General features: G+C 41.1%; 1 protein-coding gene across 1 annotated transcript in view; it reads left to right on the top strand.

Moving 5' to 3' along the window:
* Nucleotides 1–23,177, top strand: part of ERICH3 (glutamate rich 3) — a gene marked incomplete at its 5' end in the record, with an annotated part of 31,280 nt that continues 8,103 nt past the window's right edge. Inside the window, 15 exons of the mRNA XM_035333399.1 lie at nt 1–17; nt 96–140; nt 178–219; nt 7,484–7,577; nt 8,985–9,110; nt 9,991–10,065; nt 11,654–11,782; nt 12,445–12,525; nt 13,017–13,172; nt 14,493–14,711; nt 15,134–15,314; nt 16,680–16,866; nt 17,637–17,935; nt 20,098–20,319; nt 21,648–22,151. Of these exons, the coding sequence (XP_035189290.1) occupies nt 1–17; nt 96–140; nt 178–219; nt 7,484–7,577; nt 8,985–9,110; nt 9,991–10,065; nt 11,654–11,782; nt 12,445–12,525; nt 13,017–13,172; nt 14,493–14,711; nt 15,134–15,314; nt 16,680–16,866; nt 17,637–17,935; nt 20,098–20,319; nt 21,648–22,151 (2,377 nt within the window). The remainder of the gene's footprint in view (nt 18–95; nt 141–177; nt 220–7,483; nt 7,578–8,984; nt 9,111–9,990; nt 10,066–11,653; nt 11,783–12,444; nt 12,526–13,016; nt 13,173–14,492; nt 14,712–15,133; nt 15,315–16,679; nt 16,867–17,636; nt 17,936–20,097; nt 20,320–21,647; nt 22,152–23,177) is intronic.

Genomic DNA, 23,177 nt, shown 5'->3' with positions numbered 1-23,177 from the left:
GGCGCGGCGAGGCCCGAGGCGTCGGCTGGAGCCGCGGAGCCGCCGGTCCCGTCCCGTCCCGACCCGACCCGACCCGACCCGACCCGGCCTGTGCCGACCCTTCCCCTCCGCGCCCCGCGATTCTCCGGCTCCCCTCGGTTTTTGCGCGGTGAAGCGCGGCCGGGCTCGGCGCTGGGGCGGCCCGGCTGGGCTGCTTTGCCGGGGGAGACGAGGTGGCGGGTGAGAATCTGTTGCAGGAGTCACCGTGCAAATGTACTCGTTCCCCTGCTACCTCGGGCAGCAGGACAGCTTACCTGAAGGGTCTGAATTGGTAGGCGACTCTTTCTTAATGATTACATGCATTTTCAGCTCTGTAAGAGCAGTGACTTTAAGTGCTGCAAACAACCTGAAAGACCTAACGGTATTTTCTTGCACTCCAATGTGGACAAAGCAGTGGTTTGGATGCTTTGAGGAGTCTGGCTACTGTGATGCATGCCTCGGACCGACCTCGGGCAGCCTGCGCAGAGGCGAGCTCTGTAATCCCGGGGTCTGAGCAGACCCTGGCTCTGCGCCTTCCTCCTTGTCTGACCCAGCTCTGGGGGTTTCTGAATTTCCAGAGTTCCCCAAGCTGATGTGAGCTGCTCCATATCCGTGATTGAGGACCTCTGCAGATTTCCATTTACACTGCTAGATTTGAGACATTCTGTTTCAGCAGACAATGTTCTGAATAAAGAAATCATAACATAACTTGCTAAAGGCCATGCAACAGTTTATTGCACAACAGGAGTCTTTTAGCAGCCTTTTCCATGTCTAATTGTGTTCAAGATTGGAACTTGTAGCATGATTTGATTATATAAGCTTCTCCATCAGACCCTGCCTGCACCTCTCATGTTTCTACCAGCATCTGTTATCTCTTGTCCTCCCACTGTGCGTGGCAGTGGGGGCCTGCCTGGCTGTCTCTTCTCTGTCAGCTCCGAGGGCCTGGCAAGGGGCTCCCCAGAACTGCCACTGCTCCAGGCCGCTCCCGCTCCCTCAGTCTCCCCTCCCATGGCAAGGGCTAGGCTCCCAATGTCCCAGTGGCCTCCAAATGTCCACAGCCAGACACAGCAGTGCGTGTGGGGTCTAGTGAGGGCCAAGTAATAGTGACAGTCTGTTTCCTCATTCTGCTGGCCATGCCCCTCTGCACAGCCAGGGTGCCGCTGGCTTCCCTTGCTGCTGGGGCCTGCAGCTGGCACTTGTTCGGCTTGTGCCCTCTGGACCCAGCAGGGCCTTTCCAACAGAGCAGCTCACAGCCAGGCTGTGCGAAGGGGCATGGCCACCAGGACTTTACATTTGTGCGCATTCAGCTTCGTAAGGATCCTGCACCAGGCTCAGGCAGAGCATTGAACGAGTCACTGTCTGCTTCCAGTGCAGCATAGCTGCTTTTGGGTACCAGCAGAACAAGTTCACTTCCATTTGCTTGTTAGACCTACAGATGCCTTGGAGCTTGGTGACCATCCCCTGTGGCAAAGCATTCATAAAATAAATGATAACATTCTCACCGAGTATATGGGCAAAGAATCCTCAGTGCTTTGGCCATTAAGTAGGTCAGATCAGAAGAAGGGTAGGGAATGTGTGTAAAGCTTTTGAAACAAAAACGCAGGCAGGTGTGACCTGTGTGTCCTTGAAACAAGATGACTGATGGTCTCAGTGGGAGACCAAATGACTGGGGTGGTCCTGCAAATATTTGAGCAGAGATACAGTGTGATTGGGAGCAACCACAACCTCCCCCTTACTTGGCTGAGTTACCACCTGAGTAAAACTGCACATGTGCTTAAGGGTTTTGTGGGCTTGAAATAAAGCAATTAATTATTGTTAGAATCCAAAGTCCCATTAAACTTTCAAGTCATCTGCTGATTTCAGTGAGTTGTTTTTCAGTAGTTGTGTTCTAGCATGGTTTCTCATAAAAGGAGCAGTAGTACTGGACATTAATAAATGTAGAAACCCAAGCTGTGCCTTGGGTTAAAGTCCAAAGGCTTTGCAGTTGTTGGATCAGTCAGTGACCCATTTGCTCAGGTGCATGGTTTCTCTGCTTTGGAGAAGGGTTGTGATCTAAGGCCCAGTTACAAGTGTTACAGCTTCTATCCTAACAAGACAAGAACCTCCTTTTGTGGAGGCTAAGAGGAAGAGGAAAGGCCCAAAGAGAGAGGAATGCAAAAACATCATAGTCAGCTTCTGCATTTCCTTTGCTTAATTTGAATTCGGAGTCACCAAACAAAATCAACATTTATGCTGCAGAGTGTAACAAATGCAGCAATCTGTTTCCTGAATGTCTGTGATGAAATTGTACCATCTTTTTATTGCACATGTGACAGTTAGGCCATTCCCAGCTAGGATTCACAAAATCCTGGCTTCCAGGATTTAATAGTGAATTCCAGTTCTGCAGAAAAAAAAATAAATCTTAGTAATCTTTAAAGACCCCGACAGTCTTTTTTTTTGGGAAGAAGGCTGTAGTTCATGGTGGCTGAATAATTTCCTTGTGGAGGGAATGGCAGATAGTGGCTGGATATCTGGAAGGCCTTGTGAGAGCCCTCTTGTCTCCCAGACAGATTGTGCTGTTGCAGGTGTCCCTGCCTTGTGCGATATTGAACTTGCTGTTTGTGGTTGACAGCTTGTGCATTGGTTAGATTTGTTCTTCCTGAAAGCCAAACAAGCTTTTCTTGTTTATGTATCCAGCAGAAACAACGCAAGATTCAGTGGTTTATTAAAGGGTAGGAATGCCTCTCGGTCAGGGCTGGGGCTGTTGTTTGACTGGAGCAGTAAGCTGCAGTTGTAACGTATGACACAGGAGCTGTAATTCCCTGTGCCTCTACTAATCAATAACTAAAGTTTGATGTCCTCTTAGATTATTTGGTGAGCAGTCACTCACTTCATTGTACTGTAAATTATTAACCTTGAACATTTGCTTCATAAAACTAATATAAGAAGCCTGCTGTGACTTTGTCGTGACATCCCTTCAAATCACTGAGAATGGTCATCAAAATCATTGTGATACACAGCACTGGCTCTGAATACAGTGCAAGGTGCACTGTGAGCTGATAAAAAACCAGATACTGTTAATAAAATAGCAGTGGCAATGATAATCCCATGAAACTCCTGTAGAATACAGAGTTCCAAATGGGCAGTTCCTTGATTTACTGAAGTCCTACTAATCAGCTGTAGTGTGTTTTGTGTTTTGTATAGTCTGTCACACCTGGCTGGACTCCCTGTGCTGCAAAGGGAGTTCTCTGCGCATTTTGGACTGATGCGTATTGTCCTTTAGCCCCAAAATACATTTTTAAAGCGGCAAAATAAACCGTGGCTCTTCCAGTTTCTGTGGCACCATTCTGCCAGTTAATCTGGGTATTTGTAGTTGCCTTTATTAATTTACTACTTCTGTTATTGGGGAAAAAAGAGGAGTTGGCTCCAGTGACAGCAATTAATTTTCCTGAATGGCCTGTGAAGGTGTCACCCTGGAAATGTAAGCGATACTGAAGCGTGAGAGGCAAGCAGCAGAAATGCCGCTTGTCTCAGAGGCTGAAGGTGAAGCTGCTGCAGTGCAGAGCCCTGGGAGGGGACAAGTCTCCTGCCCACGCTGGTGGTGGCACCGGAGGTGCTCTGCTTCCCTCTGGCCTGGGCTTCCTGAGGCCATTAGGTACCCATGCAGAGCATGTGCCCCACACATCATGACTTCTGGTAGTGTGCGCCCTGGGTGAGGAAGTGACCTGGCATAGTTTCCCACCTTTTTGGGGGTCCGGAAGATCTTTGTGCTCAGATGACATTGGGGATGGGAATCGTAGCTGGCCTCACCTGATGGGAGAGCTCCTGGGCAGCTCTTCCCCGCCGTGGCAGATCCATGTTAACTGAGCTTCAGAGGTTTGCTCTTTTTCAGTAGAACTTGCTGGTTAATAAAAGCGGTGTGTAAACTGGGACAATTTTCCTTTCTACTGGTTCTCCTGGTAACCAATGACAGGTGTGGGGGAATGCCACAAAGCTGGGCCGGGGAGGGTCAGACTGGGCATTAGGAAAAACTGCTTTATTGTGAGGGTGGTCACACACTGGGACAAGGCTTCCTAGAGCGCCAGTTGATGCCCCTTGCTAGTCAGCGTTCAAGAGGCATTTGGGCAATGCCCTGAATAACGTGCTTTAGCTGTTGGTCAGCAGTCGGACTTGATGATCATGGAAGGTCCCTTCCAACTGTTCTGCTCTGTTCTGTTCTGTTCTATTCTTTTCTACACGTGGTCCCATGCTGTAAAATTCTAGTCAGGTGAGAAGCAAAATGTTTTTTTGACTATTGACTTTTTGCTTTAGAAATTAAGACTGTAATTAATCTCTATTGTAATGTAAAGTGTATTCTGGCCTCTGATAGTAAGCAAGATAAAGGACGTTTATGAAAAAAGTGGACTTAATTGAAAAGTTCTCGTTAAAATAACATGCTACTGTTTCTCAGTGACTGTAGTAAAAGTTCTGTGTCTGAAATGTCACTGTTGAAGAATTTAAGATTTCTTATCTTGAATCAGTCTTGATTGGACATGAATTTGGGGAACTCAGCTCAAATTTAAATGCAAGTGCGGGAGGATTTTGAACAAATTGATTTAAAAAAAAAAAAAAAAAAAAAAAAACAGGAACAAACTGTGTGTATCCAAGAATTCTGAAGAGCCTTAAAGATGGAATTCCTGAATGAATGATGTTATGTAGTCATTGGCAGTGATAGCAAAGAAACAAGTGAGATACTAATTTTGAGAAGAGCTTCAAAACTAGTTCCAGAAACTACAGGTCAGTCAGTCTAGGTTCTGTGCCAGAAAAAATGCCTGCAATTGTAATAAAAAAGCAGATTTTTTAAATAAGAGAATAAACAAGATGGACAGAGAAAAATGACTCCCAGCAATATCCAGAAAAATGACTTTTTGGGCTTACTAACATATAATAGTAACAAGCATTTTGCGTAATACTGTTTAAGACTGATGCTTTTTCTTTGCTGTATGTTTTTCTAACAAGCATTTTTGTCAGTTCTGCACCTTCATCTGTTATAGAGGATTTAGAGGTGACATTTGTGTATAACTTCAATGTTTAAATCTGAAGGAGATAACTTCTCTGACAGGAACTTCTATTATTTTTTTGTTGTTGTTAATATGTGCAGGATCAGAGGAATAAATGAAACCAATGATCTGCTTTGCTGAGGAGCTTGTTTCTGACTGATATCAAGTTAGATAACTTCAGTATTATATCTCAGTTAAAGGGTGCTGCATTATTCTGTGAAGCTAATAATGAGCCCAGATCTGTATTGTAGCAGCTCTGTTACTGCATCTTTCTGAATCATTTTCCTGTCTGTTTTACCTTTGTAATTTGTAGGCAGCATTCTGAATTTAACTCCAGGTATGGTTTGTGAGTCTGCAGAGACTGAGAGGAAATAGCTCTTGGGATGTGGCCCTTTCACCACACTGCACACGTCTGTGCTATGGTCATCTGTTGGCACAAGGGAACACAAGCTGTGGCTGAAGCTTAAGCTTAAAGATACGTTGTGCGAATGAAAGGCACAGATCTCATTCAGAGGATAATGTCTTACCCTGGCAGCCCATAGACTGGAAAGTATGCCTGCCTTCCGTTCTCTGGAGCACTGCACAAGTCTGATCCTTTGATGCCAATGTAATACTCCAGAAGGATTTTGACCAAGCCAAGGCATAGTACTAATATGACCCACTCCCACCTATGCCTGCCTAAAATCTTCTGGAGGAAGGTGAACTGGGCATGTGATGTAAGCAGGAAAACTGGCAGAAGATGTCCTTCCAAGTGAGCATAGGCTTGCAGGGCCAGCCCCTGCTTTCTGCATTTGGTTTGAAGCTGGAATGCGGGTCAGTGCCTGGGGAGCTGTGCATGGCTCCTCGCTCTGGCACCCTGTTTTCTTGGCCAAGATTTCGTTCATCTGGGCAGGGAGTTCAGGCTTCTGTTGGCTGTGTGGCTCTGCCAAAGCCTGCTGGCATTCTTTCTAATGCTTCCCATGGCTTTTGGTTCAGGCCCATAACATTTTCTTATTTCTCCCAATACTCTGTTGAACTTTGACAAATTCACCTGTTCATAATTTAAATGAGAAAATAAGTATAAAAAGATGTCTGTGAAACTACATTGGTACCTCTCTGTGGTCAGAGGGGAGCTGCATTTTAACTAATTCCACAGTCCGTGAAATATTAGATGGAAGGAATCAAATGGAATGGAAAGGAATTGAATTGAGTTTCTCCTCTGCCTCCATATGCAATTGCTAGGCGATAAGTAAACACTTAGGAGCAACCGATGTAATCTTGCAGTTTCAAATGCAAATACAAACAATGGATGAAGAAAGTAATGCAGAACAGTTGCTATAGTATCAGTGTTTAATCAGTATGCATAACAGGGTAAAATAAATTGTTTGTTTAAAGTTCAATTTATTGTTGGTAGGCTACCTGTGAGATTACTGTGAAACCCCAGATAAAATTCCAGTAAATTCATCATCTCTCTGTCTTCTTCTTCTTCTTCTTCTTCTTCTTTTTTTTTTGTTTTGTTTTTTTTAATTCTTCTTTCTTTCCTTGAATATACTTCTGTGCATGGTAACTCAGCCTAGCAATAAACATTTATCTTGAATGATCCCACTGAAATAAATGTAATAGAGGTATAGTGGCATTTAAATTTAAAGCCAAAGGGAAGAAGAGCTCTCTTATTGTGTAGTTAAAACATATTCTGCCTACACAGATGAAAGGTCACTATCAATGTATTATGCAATATGTATCTGATTGTACACATTTTACAGATGTGAATGGATATAGAACATTAAAAAATTAAGCCTAATTAAGCCTACTATCACACTGTTATTTGTCCTGCTTTCCAGGGGTTGAAATAAGGTAAAGTTATGCTAAGAACTATATAAAAATAGATTATGGATGCTTCAGTTTTTTGTTCAACCCTCCTGTCTTAGGTTCAATTTTTGGAAGCACTGACCATTGGTAGCTGCAATGATTGAGCTCTGTTCGCTTTCCAGAGATGTGTGGCATATCTTGGGTACAGCAAGGGAGGGCTTTGGTCTGCATTGTCTGGTTATCCATGTTCATTGGTTTTACAGTTTTTCACCAATAAATAGAAGAGAGATGCAGTTTGTTCACTTTAAATTTTGTATGGCATGCCACAGGTCAGAGGTTATTATTTGGGGCAGCTCTTGTGGGAGTTCTTGGAAGGCCTTCAGGTGTGGGCTGTGCCTTGGTACTGGTACAGTGTTCAGCTCTGAGCGGCTGTACGCTGTGCAGAAGTCACTTGTTTCTGATATGAATCTTCACATGGCAACAAGATATTACTTTTACATAATCTAATGGGCATTTATATGAAAAAACACTGGATGTGAATCATCAATACAGCATTTTGTGCAGCAAACTATTGGGTAATTTTTTATAACTTCAGCAAAAAGCTGTAAGAAGTAGGCTGCCAGGAGGCTTTTATGACATCTGTATTGATATCATTTCAGGTTTCTTGCAACCTACAATAGCCTTACAGACAAACACCTGGCTGGGTATTTCAGCAATACCAGGATAAGACGACATCTTCAGAGATCAGGACTGGTGAGATTGAAAAGTTTCCTTTTCTGAGGAAAAAAAAAAAAAAAGAAAAGAATTTTGTTCTTATTTTAATATTGAAAAGTCAAAACACTGATGGTTCTGTTGTTTATTTGTTAGAGGCACATGTTGTTGTTGGCAAGAATTTGACCAGCTAGCCAAACACATGAAATGATGCTGTGCCAGGTCAAATATAATAATACCGAGCTCAGTGCTTAGCTCCATGTGCCGAGTGGTTTTAAAGACAGTAGTACAGATGAGGAAATACCACTGCTGGTACCGAGCACATTTTGGGATGTCCAAGTCCAAGGGCCACCCGGGCCTATAGAGATGCTGGCACATGGGTGGGTGGTGGGTGGTGGTTCCACAGGGGCATGGCTGCTGCATGTCCTTCTGTGCTCCTTGCTGCCAGCTTAACGCTGGAAGGAAAAGTTTCAGCCTCTTGTTCCGTGTTGTCAGACCACAACCAGCAGCTGCCTCTGGTACCCTGACAGTATAGCAGCTGTAGGAAGAAGTGATTAAATGTACCAGCAGGGAAGCTGCAGAGACTTTGGCAGAGAAGTTGTGTGTTTGGTGCTGCCTTGGGCTGTGGGTTCCCCTTTAGTTTCCACCACCCAGTCCCTGACAGGATTGAAGGGAATCCATAGTTAGATGGTGGCAGAACCTCATGCCAAGGAGCACAGACTTGGGGAAGTGTAAAAAGTGTTATGCTTGCATCTATAGCCTCCCCAGATCTCACTATTTCCTTGCCCTTGTTAGTGTAATAGTGTAATGATATTGACAGGCTGAAAGATGTAAGCTGTGTTGCCCATAGTTAGTGTGGACAAACAAGGCACTCATTTGCTGTTTCTCTTCATGCGATGAATGAGACGATTCTTTCCAATTCACAACTCCTCTGTATTAAACAAAGAGATTATTGGACACAGACGCTTACTAACAGTGGTAGGAAGAGATCACAGGAATAGATGACATGGCACAGTGTATATGTAGGATCAAACATTTCAGCTTGGAAAAAACATCATGTTTTCTTGGGAAAGAGAGAGGACTGGCACTTAAGCACTCCTAGGTGTTACTCTGTTTAGCAGAGGCAGATGCAACACTTACACTGTAGGAAGGCAAGTATTTAATTCCCCTCCACTGAGTTAGGTGACAGCACATGAAGAGTAAGATTGAGACTCAGCTTTTAGGAAATGTGACTGCTTCTCTCACGCTCTCTTCATTTAGCTGACAGGGTCCATGGGGTGAGAGAAACTACAGTTATGTGCTGGGGAGGTGAGTCCCAGCACCATGGCAGAAGCAGAGATGACAGCTAGTGGATGAGAAAGTAATCCTCCTGGGAAATTGTGCTCTGTGTAGAAATATATTTTATTCTGTCTTCTCTTCTTTTTAGTTACATATTATTTTTTATGGCAGATCTCAAGGAGTGGAAGAATAATACCTGAGAAAGAATACCGGCTAAATGCTATGAGGAGGGATCACCAGAGATATGTACAGGAGTGCCTGGCTCGGGCCATATTTCTTAAGGTCCTTGACATGGAGGTATGCATTTACTAGGAATGGATAAGCCTTTTCAGATGCTTCCCTGCTGACAGCTAGTGGCTGTTATCTTGGACAATTTTTATGCGTGATGTAGCCTGTGTGAAGTTTCCACTGGCCTCTAGCTGTTAACATAGAATCATAGAATAGTTTGGGTTGGAAGGCACCTTAAGGATCATCTAATTCTAACCCCTGCCATGGACAGCGATACCATACACTGCCATACACTGCCCAGCCTTGGGAGCACTTATCATAGTGGCTTACTTACTGAACTTTGGTAGTCACCTTATAAATGGGGCAACAGGCTGAAGAAAGCATGTAGGGAATGTTTATTGGGAAACAGTAGCACAAGTTGCATGCAAGGGAGAGACTAGAACCAGTAATTCTGCTGAGAGCTGATTGCTTTGGAGTTCATTCCATCAGATGATAAATCTGCGATACATTCTATGGGATGACAGCTTTAGTAGTTAGTATACCTGAATCCACCTATTTCTTTTAGTACATGAGGGTAAAACTATTTAAAATTAAGAGATTATAAGATGATATTCACAGGGCTAGTTTGTTTGAAATTTTTTATAGTCAAACTAATTAAAAAATTGTTGCATATCTTATCTGAGTACTAAATTTGTGTATATTCCTACTGTGTATCAAGGATGGAGTTAATCACTACAGCTTTAAAAATGCTCAGTTGGTCCCTTGCTGATGTTAAGATACACAGGTATAATGCAAGTGGATTGAGTCAACAGCAGTTTTATAACAGGGTTCAATGAGGGTAATGACCAGGGAACAGGCAAGTGATAAACAGAACAGAAACAAGTGTTCTTATATTCATTGATATCTCGTTATGGCTCTTAATGAGATTCCTCTTACCTTACATTAATAGCGTCATCATCAGCTGGAAATAAAAAGGAATCTTGAAAATTCTGTGAGGAAAGAGAGGGTTCTGCAGAAGAACAAGGTAAGGCTTGAGTGCTACTGAGTACTGGTGGGACATGACAATTTGGCTTTGTTAAATAACAGCCATAATGAGTTAGACCAGAGATTTAGTGAGCCAAGTGTCCTGTCTCTGATGTTTATGGGACGAGTACAAGTAACAGGAAAGCAGAGGATGATCCTGCCCCAGGTTACATCTCCTTCTTCTATCTGGTAATTCAGGAACTTCCATGCATATTTCTGAGTCCTCAGTCATTGACTCTTTCATACATGAGCCATTCCAGGCTTCTCATTACTGGTACCATTTTTTTTAACCTTATCTAGTTCTACTGTTTCTGGTTTGAAATGGCAAACCAGAACTGGATGAATAATTTAAGTGTTGTGGTTCTTCTAGTAATTCTAGCCACTATCTGCATTCGACTGTTGCTGAGCACTCTGATCATGCTATCAGTTGTTTGCCTAACCACGTGATATTTACTAGAAACAGTGCGTAAGTAATGAAGAGAGGTTTCAGAAGTCTTTACTTTGGTGTGATGTGAGTAAAGCTTGTTTCTGTGGTTTCAGAGCCATGAAATCCCACAGAAGTCAGTGGCTGTTCTCCCCATGAAGTCATCTGAATGTTTATGGGAATTTTTTTCTCATTTTGGATAAAATACATAATATAATATGACATGTTATTTCTTTATTAAGAGCCTGCATACATTAAGAAGAATGCATTGAGAAGCTAGCTGCTTCTTTGAGCAGCTGAAAAACAATGTCAAGTCTTTTAGAATTTAAATAATACATTTATGAGCAATTCATCAAGAAAAGAGATGTACTTGAAAAACACTCTGGTAATTGTAAAGACATCATTTACTGACTGAACTTCTGCTACTAGAAGATGGAAGCAGCATAGTTGTTGTGGGGAATGAATGTGACTAAGGCATTCTATTAGGGGACTCTGCACTTGGATAATATTGGTACATAAACCAAAACTGCTTCTTTCAGTGAGAGATGTAAGGGAGATGCCTGTGGATATGTGACCCGTTTCTCTGCTGTGATGCCACATTGGTACTCAGGAACCTGGCAGGAATTTACAGTGTAAATTTTTTTTTTTTTTTTTTTCTCACACATTCTGTGAGTGTCTGCGTAACTAATCTAAAAGGAAAGAAGAAAGACAGGTAACTGAGAAAATGAGGATGAGAGACATAGCTCTCTATTTCCAGAAGTATACTCAGTCCACTTTGGAGCTTTTGAGAAAAAAAAGGTAGGAAGGGGCAGCAGTCAGGGCAAGGAAGTGGCAGAGGCAAGCAAATTTAAAAGAGACCTTCAACCAAACTAAGAACTGGGAGATGCACAGAAAGAAAGGCAGATGAATTGAATCTGGGAGGATCAGCAGCTAGTGAGGGCTACAGAGAAATGGATCAGAGAAGGGAACAAGTATTTTCCCTCATCCCTCTCTCATTCTGTCCTTCTTCCCGTGATTTCCTTCCTTCCTTAGCAGGTCATCCATTGGGTCTAGTCAAGCTAATTGTCTTAACTGTCCAATGAAAGACAGGCAGAAGGCAAGCTCAAGCATTGCTGTTTGATACCTAGTTTTTAATACCTCGATACATTCATTTTTGTTCTTTTAGGTGGAACGATCCCGAAGATCAGTGGAAGGTGCTAGCCCTGTGCACTCCCCACATCCACCACTTGGTCCCAGAAATCATTATGGACTCCATCCTTCATTGGCTGGAGAACCAACTAGTCATTCACAAATGGTGAGTTTCATCAAGTGCTTCATATGCTATAATATTAGCACACATAACCAAAAGTGTGCACATATACCTATGACATCTGTGCTTGGCCTAGACCGTTGATGGTCCTGATTGTTGCAGACTAGAGCCTTATTCTTCATCACTTTTATTTGGTTTCCTGTTTGTAGGATTGTGTCACTAAAGAGAAATTTAAGGAATCCAATGTTGCAGGAATGGCACATCAGAAAATATAAAAATAGTTTTGCTTTGAGATAAATCTGCTTTAATCTTTTTCTTTTATCTGCCACGTCACTCAAGGTTGGGTATGTATCAGTACAGTAAATATGGTCAATAAATACTGTGGCTGTAGGCAAGTTTACACGTGTTGTAATGTAAACATTGGAGGTCTTTTAGAAAAAGGAGTCGGTCGAAGGGATGAAATAAGATGAAAATTCATTCCAGAAACCTTTGCTTTGGAGCTTTGACTCAGAAGCCTCTTACTCTCTGTTAACATGTAGAGAAGGAATGTTAATATACTCTTGAAATACAGTGATTCCAAAATCTAAGGTCAAAGGCCAAATATATAGTACAGTTCTAACTGGTTCTTCATTTCAATAATGATAACTTGTTCAGACTGAAAAGAGACTTTTAGTCCTGAATGACCTTCTCCTCTTCATCCCATACAGAGGGCACCTGGACTTGCAGATTATAGCGGTGGACATCCTTCTTATCAACACCGATCCAAGGAGTCTTCTTTTTTTAAGATAGTGAGTTAATTTTAAACCTTTTTTTTATGTTAACATTTTTACTTGATATTCTGAAGGGTGTAAAAGAGAAGGATGAAATAAATAAAAGTCAGAAAAATGATGAGTATTGAACAAAAATAGACATGCTTTTATTATGAATTCTCTGTGCCCATGTGCTCAAGTCAGAAAAATATAGCATATTCCTATGGTTTTTATGAGTTCATTATATTTGTTTCAAAGTTAGACCGTGAATGGACAGTAACAAAGGCTAGATTTATAGCCAAGGGTTATTTTGGAAGTTCCAGTTTTTGGATGCTCAATTAGAAATCCCTAAAGGAGTCTTTCTCTTCAGAATCAGAAGGTACTACAAAAAAAATTTGCTGAAGGTACCTGAGCACCACTCATCACTTCAGATTATCTTGATCAGTGCTACATTTTTTTCTGTATGGTACTGCTCTGCACTGGAAACTATATACTGAGATTTTCGAGCTGTTTTCTTTTTCCTTTTCTAGACTTCCTGTCGACCACATACAGCTCCAGGAAATATGCAACACCCACTTCGACTCCAGCCACTTCACAGCTGTGCTGTAGTAGGGTCTGTTCCAAAGACTTCCAGCTCTAAACAAAAGTGCCATGTGCTTGAAAATGATCAGCAGTTAGCTAGTGGGGTGAGGCCATATTTCATTCTGAAAATAATATATCTTAGTGACAGTTTTGTAATACTGCTAAATACTGTAGTTCCCAGAACTATATACTTAATGCAGATAATAGCCTACCAAATGGTTAGCAGCTTTCACTAAACTTTCTTTTTTATCCTCCCCTTAATTTTCAAGACATTGTCTTAATGGTTTAATGCTTGATCACAGCCAGGAAAAATGTGATGACTTCTCTTTCATAATGTAAGATCTGTTATGTAGAGAAAAAGGCAGGCACACAGTTAACACTGATAACTCAGGAATATTTCCTCACAGTCACAAGTTTTCATTTTCATCTACAGTTGCAAAGTAGCAAAAACCTTTCTTTTTTGTACCATTTGTCCTAGTAAGCCCCACTAGTGGGGGCAGAGAACAAGAACTCTTTAGAGTAACAAAACGGTCTTCAAGTGTACACAGTTACTCTCAGGTGAGATTTGGATTTGTATTCCGTCCTAGAAAACCATTATGTAACTGGCTTACATTAGGAATTCCTTGGGACTGGAAGATTTTGGAATGGGACCGTGTCCTGCTACCACTGACTGGCGAACACTGTATGAATAGCTCACCTCTGCTGTGCATTTGGTCTGGATTTTGATGGTCACAATTCTTTCCCCAATAATTTTGTGGCTTTATTTAGTAGTTATATATGTCTACTCTCATATTACGTGTGATTTAAATGGTTTCTTTAATGCTTTCTACTGACAAAACAACTAAATTAGTTATATATTATAAAGACATGTCAAAGAGCTCAGATACAGTGAATGCAATGTGTGCAGAGTATCATGTCTTCCATTTCAGGACCCCGGTGTTCTGTCTGCATTTCATCCTGAAGGAGGACTAAACCTCCACTACAAATGGGAAAGAAGCATTGTGAGCCACACCTCATATAGTTGGTGCCAAATTATGCTGTTATTGGAAGATTCTGCCTCCTTTGGAATTTGCTTGCCAGCGGAGAGAATATAGCAGTGCTGTGGGGTTGTGCAGAGTTCCATCTGCCCGTGATCAGGGCTCTGCATGGTTACTAGTAGTACGTGGTTTACAATACTGTGTATATCTATGTGTGACATTTTAAGCCAATCTGATCTTAGTTTCTCCATTTGTGCCTGTTACTTTGTAAATTGGAAAAAAAAGGAGTTTAGCACAGAAATGTTTTCACAGAACAAAATTGTAGAGGGATGCAATTCTACAAGTATGTGTGTTTCTAAAAGTAATAGAGTAAAACCATGGTTAGTACAATATGCTTAGTAGCTATTTGTGCATGACCTGTTGAACATGTTTTTTTTTTTTTTTCAGGGGGAGAAGACTGAGTTAAGACTTATGAACTCAATAGAATATGTGACTGGTAAATCCCCATATCGACTCCCTGTCATTAACAATTATGTGATACCAGTGCCACCTCCCCCTCTACAAAAAGGAGACAAGAGTGTAAAGGCAACAAGAAGTGGGATGCCCAGAGGGAGACGATTTCGCCCCCCCACCACACCAAATGGCTTAGAGCAACTTTTAACAAAGGTAAGTTATCTCTTTCTACTTCTCTGTTTACGTACAGGTATATTACCGTCCTCACTGATATATTCAGAACTTCAGGGGGATTTATGAAGCACCCTGAGTGTATGAAAACTTCATCTGTTACACTAGATCTCCAGCCAGTAATGCTTCCTGGAAGTGAAGTTACAGGAACACAGGATTGGAATGGACTATATCGGTCATTAAAGCTGGTCTCTGCAATCTCAGGCAATTCAATGAAGTGGATTTTCAGTCCGAAATCTTTCCTTGCCCTTCTGTACGCTACAAAACACTTTTCAGCTTAAGCAGCTGAAGGACTGTCTTAAAAGAGTGAAAGTTTCAGGTTTATGCAGCATGTGTATCATCATTGTGCTCACCTTTTGTTATTGTTGGAAGCTGAGTGCATTTTTATGTATTTTCTGCTGCAGAATTCTGGAGGATTACCTAAGCCCTCATTACGCAGCAATGCATTTGTTACCATGATCTTTCTAGGAAAAAGTGTGCATTTATCTCATGATGATGCTGATTATAAAGATGAAGTCAAAGTCTGTCAACAGCACTGTGGAGGAGAAAACCTTTGTGTCTACAAAGGCAAGCTGTTGGAAGGAGGTAAGGATAAAGAGTGGAAGAGTTCATTTTGATTCTGGCAGCATTTTCTTTTTGGCTAAAATACTGATGTGATATCAAAATGATTTCAGCTGAGCTCTGTCAAGATACGTGCATCCAGGGATTTCTCACCATCTGCCTTCAAACAGAAATCTGGATCTACAGTTTCATAATTGAAATTGAGGTTGCAATTACTTTTGAAAATTATGTTAGAAGGAGTTTAGAGAACTGATTTATCAAAATACTGTTAGATTAGATTAATTTTGTGTAGAGGTGTATGATTAATAAAATAGTTGTAGCAGTAAACCGTCCATAAATATCTTTTTTTTTTTTTTGACTTGCTATACTATATCAATGCATGTTTCTTATTCCAGAAAGAAAAGTACCTAGTGAGAGCCCAGTTTCCATCTCTTTTATATGAACGTGACTCCATCAGTTTCTTAAGGGTTACTAACACTGGTTTATCTCGTCAGTAAAAGTCAAACTATGTTCTGGAAAATTAGGAAGAGGAAATGACTGGGAGATTTTCACTTGTGAGAAAGAGAGCTATACCCCTCATTCCAGCTCACAGAACCCACTGTGTCTGCATTTGCATTCCTACTGTATATGGGAAGATGGTGCAGAGATCCCTGCACTTCAGTCTGTCCACTGGGGTTATGGATGCATTGCAGTGTCCCCACAGATCTGATTTAAAGATACTCATTGTGGCTTTGTCCCAGCTGTGCAAGAAGGTATCCTTTGTGTGTCCTCCTGTTATTCTGAGCCACATTCATACCTCTTAGGGAACCTGCTGGAGTAGCGCAGCTTCCTCCCTACTTGTGTGTGCTCATTTTACTTTGAAAGGACACCATGAACTGCAGTTAAAGGCAGTACAAATCAGTCTCTCTTGGAATGGAGCTGGGTAGGAGCCTCAGTGCGCTTATGTTTGGATGCCTAACAGTGCCCTTGCAGAGTAGCCTGAAAAAACTCCACAAACAGTAGCTTTCAGCTGCTTAGTGTTGCTATGAGTAAGATCATATTACTTCAGGCCCAGAGCCACTAATATGTGTAAGTAATTTTTTTTTTTTTTTTTTGAGATGAGAGTGTCTGGTTTCTATTCATGCTGTAGCAGCAAGTGGCTAAACTGGCGATGTATTAGCTTGTTGCAGGTGTGTCCATCCTGGTACTCCTGGGTTGGAAAGAGATAAGACTGTTGTGTTTGGAGGAGGGTAGAGTTTTACCAACTAACTAATACAGCTGAGAATGGAAGGACCTGACCTCAGAGGGCTGGATGCTGTGGCAATGATGTAGATGAGATACAACAAGTGCAGTGGGCTGACCATAAAGCACAAGCTTTTTCTTTGAACTCTTTCCTTTCTGTGGTTACAGAGACTTTCCAGTTTGTCTCAAAGAGGCACCACGGTTTCCCATTCAGCCTCACCTTTTTTCTTAATGGGATGCAAGTGGACAGGTTGAGCTCTTGCTGTGAGTACAAACATCAGAAGCGTTCCAGGCTGGGAGGCAGACACGGATACTTTGGTTTCCTTAATGTGGAAGGAGCATCTCCTTGCTATAGGTATGGAGTAACATGCACTTTTTTCACAAGGTCTTAGCAGCCCAGTTTTTAGAGTATTTATCACTTCTTTCCTCTTTTTAAATCTTTAAATCTTTCTGGCATTCCACAGTTCTGTAGAACCTGGTCAGTTTCTGAGTACCCCTTGCAACATGCATAATTAAGCTTACCCTTCAAACTCCTACATTCAAGGATGTCATCAAAGTCAGCTGATGCAATATTTTAGATTTTCAGATGTTTGGATTTCTGTTAGATAAAAAACAGAACAGAAATTTTAAATAATCCAAATTCAATACCCCTCTTCACCCACAGTTATTTGACCCAGCAGGCAAATTAAAAATGTTATATTCATAAAACCTGTGTTACTGCTTCTTTACTTGTTGATAATGCAGGATCTTTATCCAGCACACCTCTGACTTGGAGCTTGTCTGCCTTTCACAGTGATTATGTCTTTGCAGATCATGCTTGGTATAGCTTGAAATTAATGAACACTTTTGATAATTTTGACTTTAAACTGCTTATCCTTCAGTTGTCACCTTTAAGTGCAGATTGCCTTACTGTCCTTCAAGGGAGAATTGCATCTGTGTTTGTGGAGTACTTGAAGATTTTAGGGTGCTTCTCAAAGCCAGTCATTATTAGTATCCTTGTTGTCTGAGAGGTGAAGTGGAGGCAGATATGTGCCTGATCTCAAAACTGGTAATGAGCTGAAGAGCTCACTGTCTCCTGTTTTTACTGTTTTTCATTGTTATCCTTTTTTTTTTTTTTTTTGGTAGGTGCATTATTGCCATGGGTCTGGACAAAAAGCCATCCCCTCCCAAGAGAAAGATGGAGAAGGACTATGAGGAAAAGCAAGTGGGTTCCTGGAAAGGTGGAGCGCACAGTGAGCCAAGTGATAGCAGTGTTGAACAGAAATCAAGCACAGATTTGGTGTTAGTCATCTTACCAGGTCATGAAGCAAGTTTGGAAACCATTGAAGAGAAAATGGAGACTGGACAGGAGTATAGAGGAGAAGAAAGGAAAAAACTATTAAATCGTGAGACTGAAGATAGTCAGGAAGACACTGGTAAAAATGGTACAGTATTCCAAAACGCAAGCGGGGGATGAAAAATAGGAGAGGGTAATTCTGGAGAAGGTATGGGACTGTGGGCCTCCAGCTCACTTGGTGGTATACACTCTTAGGACAGCTTGTGTGTGAGAAAAATGATGACGATGGTGAAGTTATCAGTGTCTGATAGCTGGGAGGAACACATAGCAGCAAAATGACAGCAAGATTGAGAGCCAGGTGAAATACCTCAGTCTTCTCTCTCATCTGTTGCCAGCGGCACCAAGATGCTTTGTTCACGTAAAGCTCTTTCCAGTCCCTTCTCCATCACACAGCCCCAGGCACCATGTACCTGCCACCCACCCTAATCTCCAGCTTCCTCACTCGTCTGAACATTTGTTCCCTTTGTCTCTGGCCTCCCAGCTCACCTTTCTTGCCTCCTCTGCTCTGACCCTGCTGTGATGATCATCCTTTCCCTTTACCTAGCACTCCCATTGATAGCTGTACCTGGCTGACCTTGCCCCTTTTGATTGAGTCCCACCTGGTTTCTGTTGACAGAGATTTAAAAACAAAGACCAGAGAGAGGCTGCCATTGCTCTGTTTGCCCAAGGGATGTTTCATGTGGTGGACAAAAATGATATTTGTGGTATAAAAATAATGAAAATAATTGAAAATAATGGTATAAAAATGATGTGTAGCAGCTCCAACTTCATGCTGAGAATGTGGCATTTTCCCAGTGCCATGTAAGGCCAGTCTCTCTTGTCATCAGTCTGTGTACACCTCTGCCTGCCCCTAAAGGAAGAGACAGCTAGCTCCACCTGTTCTTTCACTCCTTGTTAAAATGCCTTTTTCAGAGTAAGTGTTACTACTCAGAGAAAGATTTTCATTTTTACTTCCTAATCCTATTTTTACTTTCCTAATTCTGCAGTGCTACTGCACAGCTTCCCTGTTAGTCCTAGCGGATGTGCTTTTGTGATTAATCAAGCCTCTTTCCTTCCAGGGTGGTAGGCATCTTTCTGACAGTTACCTAAAGAGGCCTTGTTTCCAACAATGCAGTTGGAAACTCAATTGATTTTTAATACAGAAAAAAATATACGTATTCCCTTAATCTATGTTGTCTGGGTAATTGTTTATTTGCTTAGTTGCTTCTGCATCAGATAATCGTCACTTCTGCCCATGGCATTCTGTCACTTCAGGACTTTAAAAGCACTGATGAAAAGAAAAAAGAAGTGAGCAATTATGGTGAAAGGTGAGAAATTATGGCCAAGAGGGACAGCTGGTGTGTCAGTGGTGACAGTTCTCCATCACAATGCAGGCGTGTTGCTTCTCTGCAGCATATGCAGTGAGCTAGTGGTAGCAGTGGAATTACTGAATTTTAAATGGAAATCACGGACATCACTAATCTTTCTGGTGACTGGGATTTAAAATAGTGCACTCCTGGCTGGAAACGAAAGGATGCTTTAATGCATATGCATGAAGACAGCTTTTACCTATAGAGCTGAGCAAAGTTATCTATCTTATGTTACAGGTCAGGCTAGTAGCCTGGAAAGAAATCCAGACCCTGTTGATGTAAAAATAGTAATGCTGCTGTAAGCGTCATTTGTACTAGGATTTCATCTGGGAACTAAATGAGCAAATTAGAATAGTGTGATAGCAGAATGTTCCTCTGCAGCACCCTTTGCCTGGATTTAATTAATTAACTCAGTTTGTAAGGCAATTCTTTGTTAATTAGCTGTGTCATTTAACTTACTTTGTGCTACCATATATTATCTTTATCCACTTTTTTCTATTGCTTCTATTTTTTTCTCATTGCAATGAGTTTTTCTACTGTAATAAGAGAGTGTCTTGCATTTTATTTCCGAGTTTGCCTAACTCTTAATTCTTGTAGTCCTCTCAATGGCTAATGTTTTTTTTATTTATTTTGTTTTTAATGTATTAATCATACTTTGTACGTCACTCGGTAGCTTTATTGCACTTGTGCTACTCTATCTATGAGGAATGTGATGCTTTTTTACGATAATGTGCTCTTGCTATTCCTGTCTGTGGTTTTAGATTCTCTCATGGCTTTTACAACGAGTGAACAAATGAAAAGGGAAAAGGAAATTAATGAAGTTAACCTTTGTCTGCTGAAAAAGAGCTTTAGTAGATGTGAATTCCATTTCCTGTCTCACAGTATGATTCTTTTATTTTAGACTATGATGAAGATTTTGAAGCAGAAGAAGAAGATAATGAAGAAGGACAGAGTAGTGATCAAAGAAATGGAATGTCAAAGTCATCCCCGGATGATGAAAAACTTAATTTAGACTATGAAAAGGAGAGTGAAAACTCATCACAGAAGGCACTGCAGGCCTCTGTCAGTGAGAGAGATGAAAGTGATGGGTATTCTGACAGTGACTTGGAGGATGACAAACAAGGTTAGTTTTTTTTATAATGAGGCTTAGAGAAGTCGACCTGATGCATGTTTTATATGTCGTGCATGTCCAGTAACGTATGTTGAGTCTGCATAGAAAAGATCATGTGCTACCTACTGAACTGGTAAAATATAGCCATCTTACCTGTGTTCTTATCAATCCCACCATCACGGAAAAAAGCTAACCGTATGGGGCAATGTAAGCATGTGCCAGCTCACAGTAGACATGGCTGAACTGTTTAGTTGCAGAAATGGAGATGGTGCAAGTTGGCACCGTTAGAGATTAGTAGCTCTAAATACTTGGGACAGATAAGCACTTAATGGTAAACAACATCTGTGAAGCTATGACCACTTACACTTCCTGAGGATGTGCACTTTTATCTGAGAAGTCACCAGGAAACCTGACAAAACACCTTGCATTTCAGAACTGCTGTCTTTAATGACATAAATTCTGAATAAACCTCAGTTTTATACTCTGCTAGATCTCTGGCTCTGCTTCCCCACTGTGTTTTCCCACCACTGGAGTCAACGGTGGTCCCTTGTACTTAGTAGGCCTAAATGGCTTTTTCTTCCTTGAGTTTGACTAATCTCGTCTTGAATCCATGTGAACTTTGGACACTGGCAATGCCTGTTAGAACAATAATCTCTACTGTTTGGTTAAAAGTTATTGAAGAATTATCACTGATTTTTTTTTCCCTGCAAATTTTCCATTTATGAATTTCAAATGATGCTCCATGTATGTTTTATTAAAGGATACAGTGAGCTTCATTTCTTATTCAACTTGAGTGTTTTACATATGATTTTGGATATCTTTATGATATTCACTAAGATAATTTACCATCTCTGAAGGTCTTCAAGAAACGTAGATTTAGAAAGTAGTAGCATGGTTTAATGGTGGACTTCAGTACGAGGTTAAAGGTTGGACTAGATGATCTTAGGGGTCTTTTCCAACCTGAATTGATTCTATGATTCTATAACAGGAGTGCACTGAAGGATGGCTGCTATTGTTGAAATCTTTTATCAAACAGAGCTCAAGATACTATTCTAAAACTTAACCATATTTACAGGGGCTTTTGAAACTGTATTTTTTGTGAGTGATGGAGCTACTGAGGTTCATTTCCATTATCAGAAAAAAAATATATGTTAAATGGCTTTGATTTTAACACTGATACATGCGGGCAATGCTCTCATATTACCGTTATTGGAGTTTTGTCACAATATCTTCAGATGGTTTAATTCAGAGGTTGATATCAGATGAGTATCTGTCTGTGGCCAATGAATACAAATGTCTTAGTGACAAATGCTAAAATAAATTGTGTTTTCTAGTTCTAGGTAGGAGGTCTGCACATTCTCTCTCATCCACCAGTGCTCAGTATAGCAGTGGAGATGACTCTGATGTTGAAAAGATGGTAGAAAATGTTAAGGGCAAAGAGGAGTATGATGTCAAAAAGGCATCTGATAACAAAGCACATGCACAGTACGGAAATGAGAATGGGGAAAATAAACTGTTCAGAACAGAGGACAATCAGGAAACTTTTACACTGGAAAAGGAAGGCATACATGAAGCAGAAAAGACAAAACCAGAAGATCTACCAGCAGGGGAAGATACTGAAATTTTTCATGAAAACATAATGGCAATACAGCATCAAAGTCCTGAAGTTAATTGGGAACTCAGACAGGCTGGGGCAGTAGAAAGTAACATAAAAGAAGATGGGGAGAAGAATGCAAGTAACAAGAGGGACAATGGGGAGAAAGATGTTCTAGTGCCTTTGGAAAATAATATAATGGAAGTGGAGAACAGAAATGAAGAACTTCCTCAGAGTGACAAAGGAGGTGGTGAGTACAGTCCCCCTGCAGAACTGTGATGTGATCTGTGAATGCAACTGTTGCTGTATTTGCCTTTATACTAAGTCATGGTGCAGCAAGGGGAATGCAGTTGCTGGACTGTTTTCAAGCTACTGGAATACTATATATATTGCTGTGAGCTAAATAACCAGAATGTAGCCTCATTTTTTGTTTGTTTGTTTCTTTTCTAGTGTTTCCAGTGTAAGGCTTTGGCTATTCTTTTTTTTTTTTTTACTTCACAGGTTAGGTTTCACATATGAAATTACTGTAAAATCCAAACATAATTCATTACTTATAAGAGAATCAGTGTGCCAGACTGGGGAATTCTCTTCATAATGTGGAAATACTAGATTCAAAAAGAACACCAAAAAAATGCTATGTAAATCATGGTGCAGCAGATGAGGATCAAAACCACACCAGTAGTTCCATAGTTGTTTTGCTTCACTCTGTCATGGATTTGTTGGCAAGGAGCAGATCTGTTAGTTGCGTGACACCTCAATTTTCTGATAAATGGGATCTTGTGGTTTCAACTTTACCTTTATATATAATGGGCACGTAAAAGAGGGTTAGCCATATAAGCAATGTCTGCATTATTATATTTGAAGAAGGGGAAAAATATAAGCCCTTGCTTTACAATGTCATTTAGGTTATGGGAGAAATTTCCTGGATGTTAAATCAGGCAGTATAACAGAATGGTCACCTGCACTGGTGTTTACATAAAGAAGGAGAGGCACAAGCCATGGCAGATTAAATTTCTAATTGTCTTTCTCTACGCTCCATTAGCAGTGGAATGTATACTGCTTTTCATTTGTTTCAAGTTTTTGGTTCTGTTTCTATTGCTTTCTGTTCACTGCAGTGCATGTATCTGAGACAGCTGTGTGTGGAATAAACTCTTCAAATGCTGGAGCTTAATGCTTGACAAATCTGTTGCCGCTGGGTTACTTTGACTGTCTCGTGCATTGCTTTTGCTTTGTTATGCATTCAGAATTGAGTCAGTAGACAGTAACATACTCTTCA

The sequence above is a fragment of the Oxyura jamaicensis genome, chromosome 8 (genome assembly GCF_011077185.1).
Source record: "Oxyura jamaicensis isolate SHBP4307 breed ruddy duck chromosome 8, BPBGC_Ojam_1.0, whole genome shotgun sequence".
In the NCBI taxonomy this organism is placed as follows: domain Eukaryota; kingdom Metazoa; phylum Chordata; class Aves; order Anseriformes; family Anatidae; genus Oxyura; species Oxyura jamaicensis.
This window is presented reverse-complemented; position numbering and strand designations above follow the sequence as displayed.